This window comes from Orycteropus afer, unplaced genomic scaffold (assembly GCF_000298275.1).
Source record: "Orycteropus afer afer isolate SDZICR_OR568_19922 unplaced genomic scaffold, OryAfe1.0 scaffold00050, whole genome shotgun sequence".
NCBI classification, from domain to species: Eukaryota; Metazoa; Chordata; class Mammalia; order Tubulidentata; family Orycteropodidae; genus Orycteropus; species Orycteropus afer.
The window spans coordinates 6,678,173-6,690,224 of record NW_006921637.1 but is presented as its reverse complement, the minus strand read 5'-3'; the positions used below and the strand labels follow the sequence as shown (position 1 = coordinate 6,690,224).

At 38.9% G+C, this 12,052-nt stretch overlaps 1 protein-coding gene across 1 annotated transcript in view; it reads right to left on the bottom strand.

The window, feature by feature from the left end:
* PCNX2 (pecanex 2) overlaps positions 1–12,052 on the bottom strand; it is a 688,168-nt gene that overhangs the window by 331,005 nt on the left and 345,111 nt on the right. Inside the window, exons 19-20 of the mRNA XM_007938510.1 lie at positions 2,275–2,409; positions 2,145–2,191 (exon numbers count right to left, since the gene is read on the bottom strand). Of these exons, the coding sequence (XP_007936701.1) occupies positions 2,145–2,191; positions 2,275–2,409 (182 nt within the window). The remainder of the gene's footprint in view (positions 1–2,144; positions 2,192–2,274; positions 2,410–12,052) is intronic.

Sequence of the window (12,052 nt, the reverse complement as noted above, 5' to 3'; positions counted from 1 at the left end):
GGCCTGCTACTCTGGGCATCCCTGCGTTGTCTCTCCTCACCTGTAACCCTGGGGCTGACTGCTCTTCTGTCCAGGTTCAAGGCTTTTATCCCCTTTCTCCTGCTCTTCTGGCCTGCTACTCTGGGCGGGCCTGGGTTTCCCCTCCTCCAATAAAGGCTTAGGCATCAGTAAACCAGTAAACACAGGCCTCCAGAAGCAGAGAATCCATTTAGAACATTTTGTTATACACACACACATATAACAAGATACCTTAATTCATCCACTCATCATACTCCATCATCCATCCATCAATTTTTCTAACAGTTGCGAGGTGTCTGGTACAAAAAGTTGGATAAGAAACTATTGAGGTTTTGAAGAATCCACTATGTGGTTTAGTGATTTTCAGAGAAGACAGAAAGACAGAGTTGGGGCTGAGCTCATATAGTTTGAAAAAGTCTCTAGGTGATACTGACATACTGTTTCCTGCTGTCCTGTTTGAGAACAGATGGTCAAGTAGGGTGTCTGAAATCATGAAATGTTTTTTTTAAAAAAAAAAAAATTTTGAATGGATGTTTCAAGAATAGAAAGAATTTGTCAGCTTTGGGTCCTGAGAAAAATAATTCTGATGGTACCATCTGGGAGTTGAGACTATTGGGAGACAGATAGATAAGGTATTCCTTGCTGACTTAATGCTTAGGAAAATACCAAGTACAAGGGACAGAGAATGATACTACTTCAGACTGGACTCTCTGTGAGCTGTTTGATTCTGCCAGGAGTCCCAACCAAAACTGTTTGGCCTCACCTTGCAGGCTCAGCTCCAGGTCCTAATCCTGGTATTGGGTGAGGAGACCTTTAAGTCATTAGCTTGATGCCCTGGGGCAGTCCTGGAACCTTCTTTGTTATTGTGGTTCTGACTGCATGTCCTTGTACTAGAAATTGAGGCTCTTCCTTGTTCTGGGATATAGTCAAGGGGATTTCCAGGGTTGTGTCATACTGGAAATCCTTACCACAAGTAGGAGCACTGGATGGTCCCAATATAGAGTGTCATCTTCTAGACTGGGCTTTTCCCATTGTCTGCTTTGTTTATCCAATGGAGCTAATTCTCATCTCTGGATCTTAAGTCTAACATGACAGATACCTAACAATTTTGATTTCTTGTCCTGTTGTTGTTTTTGTTGTTATATGCTGTCAAGTCAGACCCGACTCATAGCAACTCCTCCTTGGGTTCCTGAGGCAGTATCACTATGGAAGTAGATTGCCCCATCTTCCTTCCAAGGAGTGGCTGGTGGGTTTGAACCTCCAGCCTTCTGGTTAGCAGTCAAGTGCCTTAGGTACTACGCTACCAGAGCTCCCTTTCTTGTCCTAGCCTAGCCAAAATTGATGTGGACTGGAAGGAAGACAGGAAAGTTGTGGTGTCTACTTTTTGTGACTGAACCTAGCCAAAGTCCAACAGAGTAGCAGAAAGCCTTTTTTTCTTCGCTTGCTCAATCTTTAGCAAATATTAATTAACATGCCTTTATCACCCCTGAAAAGAAGAGTGGATCTGAATTCGTATGCTTGGGATTATCTACTAGAGTGTAGCTATGCACATGGTATGTAAGAAACGTGACTAATAAGCAAATCTGGGGAAGAGAATTTCTTTCTCTTCCTCCTACTCTAACAATTTATTTGACCAGAAACATTCACCTTTTGTAAAGAATGAGAAATCTACAAATTATCAAGTAGCTTTCCATTATAAATTCAGAGGTAATTTTAATATCTGAAACAAATAACCTGACTATACTTTGTTAATGCTCACAAAAACACAAGGATCTTGACTGTATAAGCCTCTGTGCTCCAGATTTTTAATTATGAGGCTTCACCTGATAAATGCAGAGAGAGCAATGACAGTGATTGATTCTCCCTCCCCCAGTACAACATGATAGAGCATCTGCTAAATGAGACGACAAGAGCACAACGGTGAGAACTCCAGGAGCCCTGGATTCACACTGTGCTTCCATCATCTTATTAAAGCTCCCTGACTAAGCCTTTGGGAGATGATTTTCAAATTTAACAACATTTGTTCATAACATCTCTTGGAGCAGATCTAACTTTGTTTACATCCCAGTCATACTACAATACCAGCTAGTTTTAGTGGGTTTGAGTAAAAGACCACCATGGCTCACTTTTACATCTCCAGTAATTAGTAGGTATATGTTGGCTTCTGCTGCAGCTTGTTTAGAGAAAGTCATTGGATTTAAAAACATTGTGATCCAAAACATTTTAAGAATAAATCATTATCTACTTACTGGGTACCAAGTCTCCGGTAATTGCTTATTGAAAATGCATCAATAGTGAGAGCATTCAAAATTATTGCTGGATACAAGATATATTTTTCAAAATACTGAAGCCAAACATAGAGTCTTTCAAACCACATTAAATGGGCAATATCTGAAAGAAATACAAAAACCACTTAGAACAGCCACTGATCAAATTATTTGTCTTTAAGTACAAGTAATAAAAAATAATATCCCCTCTTTAATTCAATAGCTGCTGATTAAGAAGCAGCAATTCTTAACTTTGCTTCTACATAGTTAAAAATTTAATATGTTGGCCAGTTTCCCAATTTCTCAAGTCAATTGATTTTTTTCATATATAATTACTAGTAGGATTGGTGAAATGAGTCGGTATACAATATCAAGGCATCTCAGAGTAAGTAAGAATTAAAGTGAAGGATGAACCATTGGAAAAAAAAATCACGAGCACATCTGCTTTCAGACAAGGGGTAACTTCTGAGGCTGCGGTGAGTTTCTGGGCGTTTCTCTGCAGCTTTCTAATCTTCAAATCAACAATCCAGGCTCTATACAACAAATATAAATATGGGAACATTGACCTAAAAACCTTATCACTATGAATGTATTACGTTCTTATGAGACTTACAACAAAGAAAGTACCATAGAGAGTCAATTGTACTCCCACAAGAGTTAAGGTTTTAAATAAGATCAAACTGGATTTGCATTCCAGCCTTGTCATCCACTAATTGTGTGATATTGAACAAGTAACTTCATTTCCCTGAACCTTCATTTTCTGTGTCCCTGCTTGGCCTCTGAATCTACTATCGAGAAAGGAAACATCTCTCTCTTCTGCTCCTCAAGGCAGAGGGAAAATCTCCTCTCCTTAATAGGATGTTGATTGAAAAGGGTCCCCAAAAAATATGTTAAAATCCTGGTGCTTGTACCCATGGATGTGATACTGTTTAGAAATAGGGGCTTTATTTGTTATGCTAATCAAGTCTTATCATTGTAGGATGGTCCCTAAACCTAAACACTTCTGAGTTATAAAAATAACAGAACAGACACAGTGATATACACAGAGGGAAGAGGAAGACAGACAACAGTCAGATACATCTACAAGTCCAGGAAAGCCAAGGAATGTCGGTAGCTGCTATTGTTGTGTGCTCTTGAGTTGATTTCAACTCAAAAGGACCCTACAGGACAGAGTAGAACTTCCCCATAGAGTTTCTTAGGCTGTAATTTTTACTAGAGCAAATCACCAGGTCTTTTCCCCTTGCAGAGCAGCTGGTGGTTTTGAACTGTTGGCCTTTGAGTTAGCAGCCAACCATGTTAATTACTATACCACCAGGGCATACTTGGCAGCTACTGGAAGTTGAAACAGACAAGAAGGGACTTTCCCCTGGAGCCACATCCTGAATTCAGACTTCTAGCCTTCTGAGCTATGAGAAAATAAATTTCTCTTCTCACCAGTGCTACTTCTGTTATAGAGGTACTTCTAGGTAACTAAGACAGATGGGGTAGCATGGGAACACACACTTGTGGCACCTCTCAATCACCTCTTATTAACTCCTCCCTTTTGAGAGGAGGAGTCACTGTCACTGGGCTTGTCACAGTGAAAACTTCTTTAGGTTGTATCATTGAGAATGGGACAAATGCTTCACCCTTGCCTCTGGGGTCCATAACAAGAGCCAGGGCTCTGTTCAGTTTCCTATCTCTCTGAGATGAGCACACCAAGTTCAGGTCCAGGGTCTACAGACAGGCCATCTTTTTCCCTCCCTTATGTCATCAGTTCTACCAGTAACCATGAGGCTGTATTGGGCTGCAGTCTCTTCTCTGATAGCTGTAATGAGCCAAATCTGCTCTCTACCATCAAGTCTCAAAAGTTTAAATTTAGGAAGGAAGAATGTGATTCCATCAGATTTCTGACATCACACTCTTCAACAATTTATAGTAAAAAACCAGGAGAGTCATATAAGTTTCACATTGAATTGCAATAGAGCCAACTTATGGAACATTTCACACTCAAAGTATCAGTACACAGCAATGACTGTCTCTTACAGGTTCCTTATCCAGGATTAGAGGACAATTTACTTGTTTCCAGGCTACTTCACCAGGACTTCATGCAAAGGATCTCAGGAAGCAATGCAAACACTTGAGAACTGATATTTTACTTTCTTTTTTACAAGGCTTACATTCTATATAAGGAAGTACTTTCTTTATAACTCAAAAACCATAAAAAAAAAAAAAGCTACCTTGATTTTGCCTAAAAATATGATAGGAGGCTTATCTTGCTTAAAAATAATTCATTTGAATGAGGCAGGAATGTTGATAATGGATAGAGTGAATGTATTTCAAAGATATGGGAAATAAAGTATTATGAGAACACACCTAACAATTAACCTAATAAATAGAAGAGCAATGCAATACGAAATTATCAAGATAAAAATAAAATTTTAGTGATAAATGAAATGGAAGGAAATTAAAGTTCAAAGATTAAGGATGTGGAGTAGGAATTCAACTGTGGATATTCATTTTGTGTGTATGTGTGTGTGTGCTTTAGGTGCAAATTTAAAGAGCAGAATTTGTTTTACATTCAACAGTTCATGTATATTTGGTTTCTCTCCCCAATTACCATCCCCATCCCTAACCCACTCTCCTCCTCTCCCTTCCCAGTAACTGCCCCCACCCACCATGCCCTTCTTAGTTGTCCACTCCCATGTGTCCTGCTTTTCCCCCATGCAAATGTTGCTCTTCTGGTGCCCCATGGCCAATTGCTCCAAGGGATGTATCTCCATAGAGTATGTGGGTGCATTACCTCGGATTGAGTGGTCTACATGTACATCTTATTTACTATTGGGCTGAGAGCCAGCCCTTGGGAGTGAGTTTTATCCCAGGCCCAAAGTGTATTCCAGGACCATAGTCTTGGGAGGGGTCCCACCAGACTCCATCTGATCAATAATTCTGGTTTATTGTGTTTATTTTGTGCTTATTGTGTTTTGGGATTTTGTTCCACATTTTTCTTCCCACTATATCTAGGATCTTCAGTTTTCATATCTTCCCCAGTGGTTAGCACTGGTAGCCAGGCACAATCTAGTTCTTCTGGTCTTGAGTGCATCATGCCCTGGGGCTGATTGCTTCCAAATGCCCTTGTTGTTTTTTTGTTGTTGTTGTTGTTGTTTTTTCATTCTTCTTTGCTTCTGGTGATAGCAGACCGTTAGCTGCATCTTAGATGGCTGCTCGAAAGCTTTTAAGACCCCAGTTGCTACTCACCAATGTAGGTTGTGGAACAATATTTTTTAAATGTATTTCGTTCTGCCAATTGAGTTTGGTGTCCCTCAATACCATCGTCCTGAGTCGACAGATCCATTGGATCTCTCTCCCATAGTCTCTGGCTATCTCTGAGGGATTTCTCTATGCCTGTCTTCTGTTGTTTCTGTAATGATTGCAGGTATTTTGTATCACTGGTATCCGTGCAAGATTAGCCTCAGCTGAATCTATCTTTGGTCTAGAGTATAATCCTGTTCACTGATTCCCATCTGATCTTCTCAGTTGTCTGTGTGTTTATCTGCAGCCTGATGCTTGTTGTTAATGGTAATGCAGTATTGTGGATATACTGGATTAGCCTCTTTCATTTGTATTTTATGTGCACAATTTGGTGTCCTTCTTTTCCCCAATGTTATCATGTTGGTCATAGACTTTTTCCATACAATCCCTCCCCTTACCCACCTCAGTGTGTGGTCCCCATCTAGCCCAAAATTATCCCCTCCCTTTCCCTCCCCTCCCCAGTAACCTACAAAGTGAGTTCCCTTCCTTAAGCAAACCCTTCCTTGATTTTTTACAGTAATGGGTTCATATAATATTTGTCCTTCTGCAATTGACTTATTTCACTCAGTATAATGTCCTCCAGGCTCAACACATTGTGAGATGATTGGCATATCCTTCATTGTTCTTTAATGTAGCATAGTATTTCATTGTGTGAATGTACCATAATTTGGTTATCCATTCATTTGCTGATGGGCATCTAAGTTGTTTTCATCTCTTTGCTATAGTGAATTGTGCTGCGATCAACATGGGTGTGCATATGTCTGTTCATGTCCTGTCTCTCACCTCTTTAGGATATATTCCTAGTAATGGAATTGTTGGGTCAAATGGTACTTCTACTTTCAGTTTTTCAAGGAAACCCTATACGATTTGGCACAATGGATGTACCATTTTACCATCCCATCAGCAGTGTATGAGAGTTCCAATCTCTCCACAACCTTGCCAGCATTTGTTATTTTCTGTCTTGTTGAACTTTGGTACTATTGCTGGGCTAAGATCATATCTCATCATTGTTTTGATTTGCATTTCTCTAATGGCTAAAGATCATGAGCAATTCCTCATGTGTTTGTTGCTCACCAGCATATCGTCTTTAGTGAGATATCTGTTTAAGTCTTTTGCCCATTTTTGAATTGGGTTGTTTGTTTTTTGGTGTTAAGGTGTTGAAGTATTCTACAGATTTTGGAGATAAGTCCTTCGTCAGATATGTCATAGGCAAATATTTTCTCCCAATCTGTAGGTTCTCTTTCGACCCTTTTGATGAAGTCTTTTGATATGCATAAAAACTTAATTTTTAAAAGGTCCCAGTCATCTAGCTTCTCTTCGACCTGCTGTGCATTCCAGGTTATATTTGATAGTCTATTTATACTGTAAATTAGGGCCCCTAGATTTGCCCCTGTTTTATCTTTGATGAATTTTACTTTTACATTTAGTTTAACATTTAAGTCTTTGATCCAACTTGAGTTTGTTTTTGTGTACTGGGTGAGGTATGGGTCTTGTTTCATTTTTCTGCAAGTGGATATCCAATTCTGCCAGCACCATTTGTTAAAGAAGTTATCTCTTCTCCATTTAATGGATTTTGGACCTTTGTCAAAAATCAGCTGTACATAGATGAATGGGTCTATTTCTGAGTTTTCTATTCTGTTCCATTGGTCTATCTGTCTATCATTGTACCAATACCATGCTGTTCTGACTACTATGGCTGTATACTAGGTTTTAAGATCCAGGAGTGTGAGACTTCCCACTTTGTTTTTCTTCTTCAGTAGTGCTCTGCTTATCCTAGGTCTCTTTCCTTTCCATATGAAGTTAGTAGTTGGTTTTTACATGTCCTTAAAAACTGTTGTTGGTATCTGAATCAGGATTGCATTAAATGTGCCAATTGCTTTGGGTAGTATTGACATTTTCACAATATTCTGTCTTCCTATCCATGAACAAAGCAGGTTCTTCATTTATGTAGATCCCTTGTAGTCTGCTGTAGTAGTATTTAACAGTTTTCTTTGTATATGTCTTTTGTGTTTCTGGTAAGATTTATTCCTAGATATTTTATCTTTTTAGTAACTATTGTTAATGGTATTGTTTCCCTTATTTCTTTTTCAGAGGTCTCTTTGTGGATATAGAGGAATCCAACTGATATTTGTATGTAGACCTTGTATCCTGCCACTTTACTGAGCCTCTCTATAAGTTCCAGTAGTTTTTTTTTTTTTTTTTTTTTTTTTGCTGAGTCTCTTGGGTTTTCTATGTGTAGGATCATGTCATCCACAAAAATAGATAGCTTTATTTTCTCTTTCCAATTTGGGTGACTTTTGTTTCTGTTTCTTGCCTTATTGCCCTAGCTGTTGTTGTTGTTGTTGTTCTGTGCCCTGAAGTCAGACTTGACTCATAGCAACCCCTCCTTGGGTTTCCAAGGCAGTATCACTATAGAAGTAGATTGCCCCATCTTTCTTCCAAGGAGTGGCTGGTGGGTTTGAACTGCCATCCTTCTGGTTAGCAGTTGAGTGCCTTAGGCACTACACTACCAGAGCTCCTATTGCACTGGCTGTTGTTGTTGTTGTTGTTATGTGCCGTCGAGTCGGCCCCGACTCATAGCGACCCCTCCTTGGGTTTCCGAGGCAGTATCACTACGGAAGTAGGATTGCCCAACCTTCCTTCCGAGGAGTGGCTGGTGGGTTTGAACCTAGGAACCTCCAATACATTGTTAAATAGGAGTGGTGATCAGACATCCCTGTCTGGTTCCTGTTCATAAGGGGAATGCCTTGAATCTTTCTCCTTTAATAATGATGTTGGCCATTGGCTTTGAATACATGCTCTTTATTATGTTGAGGAGTTTCCCTTCTATCCCTATTTTGCTGAGAGTTACAAGAATCGGTGTTGGATCTTATCAAATGCCTTTTCTGCGTCAATTGATATGATCATATGGTTCTTTTGTTTTGTTCATGTGGTGGATAACATTGATTGTTCATTCATTATTGAACCATCCTTGCATACCAGGTATGAATAGCACTTGGTCAGGATGTATTATTTTTTTTGATATGTTGTTGGATTTTGTTGGCTAGGATTTTCTTGAAAATTTTTGCATCTATGTTCATGAGGTATATTGGTTTGCAGTTTTCCTATTTAGTGATGTCTTTCCCTGGTTTTGGTTTCAGTGTTATGCTTACTTCATAAAATGAATTTAGGAGCATTCTATCTTTTCCTATGTTCTGGAATAGCTTGAGTAGTATAGGTGCCAACTCTTCCCTGAATGTTTGTGGGTTCTCTATTGGAAGGATTTCCTTGGGCATTCTCCAGTGAAGCCCTCAGGGCCAGGATTTTTTCTTGTGGGAAGTTTTTTTAATGACCTATTCAATTTCTCCCTTTATTTTGGGTCTGTTCAAATATTCTCTTTCTGACTGGGATAGTATAGGTAGGTCATGTGTTTCTAGAAACTTGTCCATGTCTTCTAGGTTCTCAAATCTATTGGAGTACAGGTCTTCATAATATTGTCACTATCTTTTTTATTTCAGTGGGTTCTGTTGTGATGTCACCCTTTTCATTTCTTATTCTTGTTATTTGCATCTTCTCTTTCTTTTCTTTTGTTAGATTTATCAATGTTTTGTCAATTTTCTTAATCTTTTAGAAGAACTAGCTTCTTGTTTTGTTGATTTTCTCTATTTTTTTTTTTTGTCTGTTTCATTTATTTCTGCTCTGAACTTCATTATTTTCTTACTTCTAGATACTGTATGGTTCTTTTGCTGTTCTTTTTCTAAGTGTTGGAGTTGTTGAATTAGAGTGCTGATTTTGTTTCTTTCCTCTTTTTTGATGTGTTTGTTTATTGCTATAAACTCACTCTGAGTACTGTTTTCACTGTGTCCCATAGGTTTTGGTAAAATGTATCTTCATTCTCATTTGTTTCTAGGAAATTTTTTATTTCACTCTTTATTTCTTCTATTACCCACTAGGTTTTGAGCAATATATTAATCAAGTTCCACACTTGATGTTTTTTCTTTGGTCTTCTTATTACTAATTTCTAATATTGGTCTGAGAAGATGTTTTGTAGTATTCCAATGTTTTTTTTAAATTATTGAGGTGTTTTTTATGTCCTAACATATGATCTATTCTGGAGAACGATCCATGTGCATTGGAAAAGAATGTGAATTGTGCTTTTGTTGGGTGGAATGCTCTGCATCTGTCTATGAGGTCGAGTTGGTTGATTGTGTTGTTGAGTTCTTCTGTGTCTTTGTTGGGTTTTTCTCTAGTTGATCTCTCCCTCCTCAAAATTGGTGTGTTAAAGTCCTCAACTACTATTTTAAAGTTATCTATTCTTCCTTTCAATTCAATTAATATTTGCTTCATGTGTTTTGGAGCACTTTCATTGGGTGCATAGATATTTATTATAGTAATGTTTTCTTGGTAAATTGATCCTTTCTGCATTGTATAGTGATCTTGTCTCTTACACTGCTTTTCACCTTAAAAGCTATTTTATCAGAAATTAATATCGCCACTCCTGCTCTTTTTTGATTACTGTTGGCTTGGTATATTTTTTCCCACCCTTTAACTCTTAATTTGTTTTTATCTTTGTGTCTACAGTGGGTCTCTTGTAGGCAGGATATCGAGGGGTCTTCTTTTCTTATCTAGTCTGCCACTCTCCTTCTCTTGACTGGTGCATTTAGTCCATTCACATTAAGTATAATTAGTGATAGGTATGAATTGAATGATGTTATTCTATTGTCAGTTTTTGTTGTGTTGTCGGAGTTTCCTTGGTCCATATACTTCTCTGTGCTGAGTTCATTTTGTTGTCAACTGTTTTCTCTCTTTTCTTCTTTATTGTTGGCTTTGTGCTTACCAAGTCTATGTATTTTCCTTTTTTCTGGGTTTACTTAGGCGGATTGTTAATTTTCTCTGTGGTTACCTTGGAGTGAATTTTGTCTCTCTTTTTGGAAAAGTCTGTTCTATAAGTACATTGTCCTGTTTTCCTACCCATTTGGAAGTTTTGTACCCAAAATTTTTATTCCCTCTATTTGGTTAGTTGCTGCTGTTGTGTGCATCCTAACTTCCTTTTTTTTTTTTTTTTTTTTTAATTGTGATTTGGGTGAAAATTTACACAGCAAATTCACTTTCCACACAGCAGTTCACATACACTTTGTCTCATGACATTGAAGACAATTTACCACAATGCAACAGCTCTCTTCCTACTTCCTCCTGATAGTTACCTCTTCCCTGTGTACATCCCTCCATGCACTCCTGGCCCCTGAGCTGTCCCCCTGTGCATAAGCAGCCCTTCTTTCTCCCATGATTGTTCTCTCCAAGGAGTGTATTTACCTCATGTAAATGTTCAACTCATATGCCTGTCTATTGTTTGGCTGGAAGCCACAGGCATGCATTCAATTCCAGACCTGAAGGGAAGCTAGGAGCCATAGTCTCAGTGGTTCCACCAGGCTCTATTGGGCCAGCAAACCTGGTCCCCACCCCCTTTTTTTCTCCAAATGATTTTAAGCTTTGTTCCACATTGTTCTACCTCTCTATTCAGGATCTCCTACATAGATCCCCGTCCAAGTAGTTGACAGGAGTAGCCAGGCACCATCTAGTTCTTCTGGTCTCATAGTTGTATAGCCTGCAGATCAGATGGTGTACCAATCACTAGGACTAATTGTTACCATGCATTTTTGGTTTTCTTCATTCATCTTTGCTCTGGATGAGGAGAGACCCATCGTTGGATCTAGATGGCCGCTTCCAAGCTTTTAAGATCCCAGTCACTACTCGCCAAAGTAGGAGGCGGAACAATGTTTTGTGCAGTGTGTTATGCCAGTTGAGTTTCATGTCCTCTGCGACAATGGTCCCAAGCCCACAGTTTCAACTACTCGGTCCCTCTTGGTAGCTGGCTGTGACCAAGCAGTGACTACAACCTTGCCCCTTGTCATCTCTACTATACACCTGGAATTCAGATCATACCCATAAACTTATAGGACCATTGTCTGCCAAAGCTATACAGTTTATTGGGTACACTCCCCACTTCATAGAAATACCTAATACTTCAGCCTGTCTACCCTTCTATGCACCCATATACCCATGTTTGCCTTCACTGACAACACAGGACTGTATGTGCAAAAAGGGTCATCTTTGTTCTCTGTACCTCCGACATACCTCTCTATGTCTTTCTCTTCCTCAATGTCACCATATTGATCACTCACACTTGGTACATTGCCCTTCTCTTCACCCAAATCAATACTTATCTCTGTCTATCTAACAGCATTCCCTCCCCTCCCCACCCACCCCTGGTAACCAACAAAGAAAATTTCCTTCCATAGATAAACCTTTCCTTGACTTTAAAATAACAGACTAATACAATATTTGTCCTTTTGTGATCAACTTATTTCAGTCAGCATAATGTCCTCCAAGTTCATCCACATTATGCGGTGTTTTGCAGATTCTACATTATTCTTTAGGGTTGCATAGTATTCCATTGTGTGTATATACTATAGTTTGGTTATCCATTCCTCAGTTGA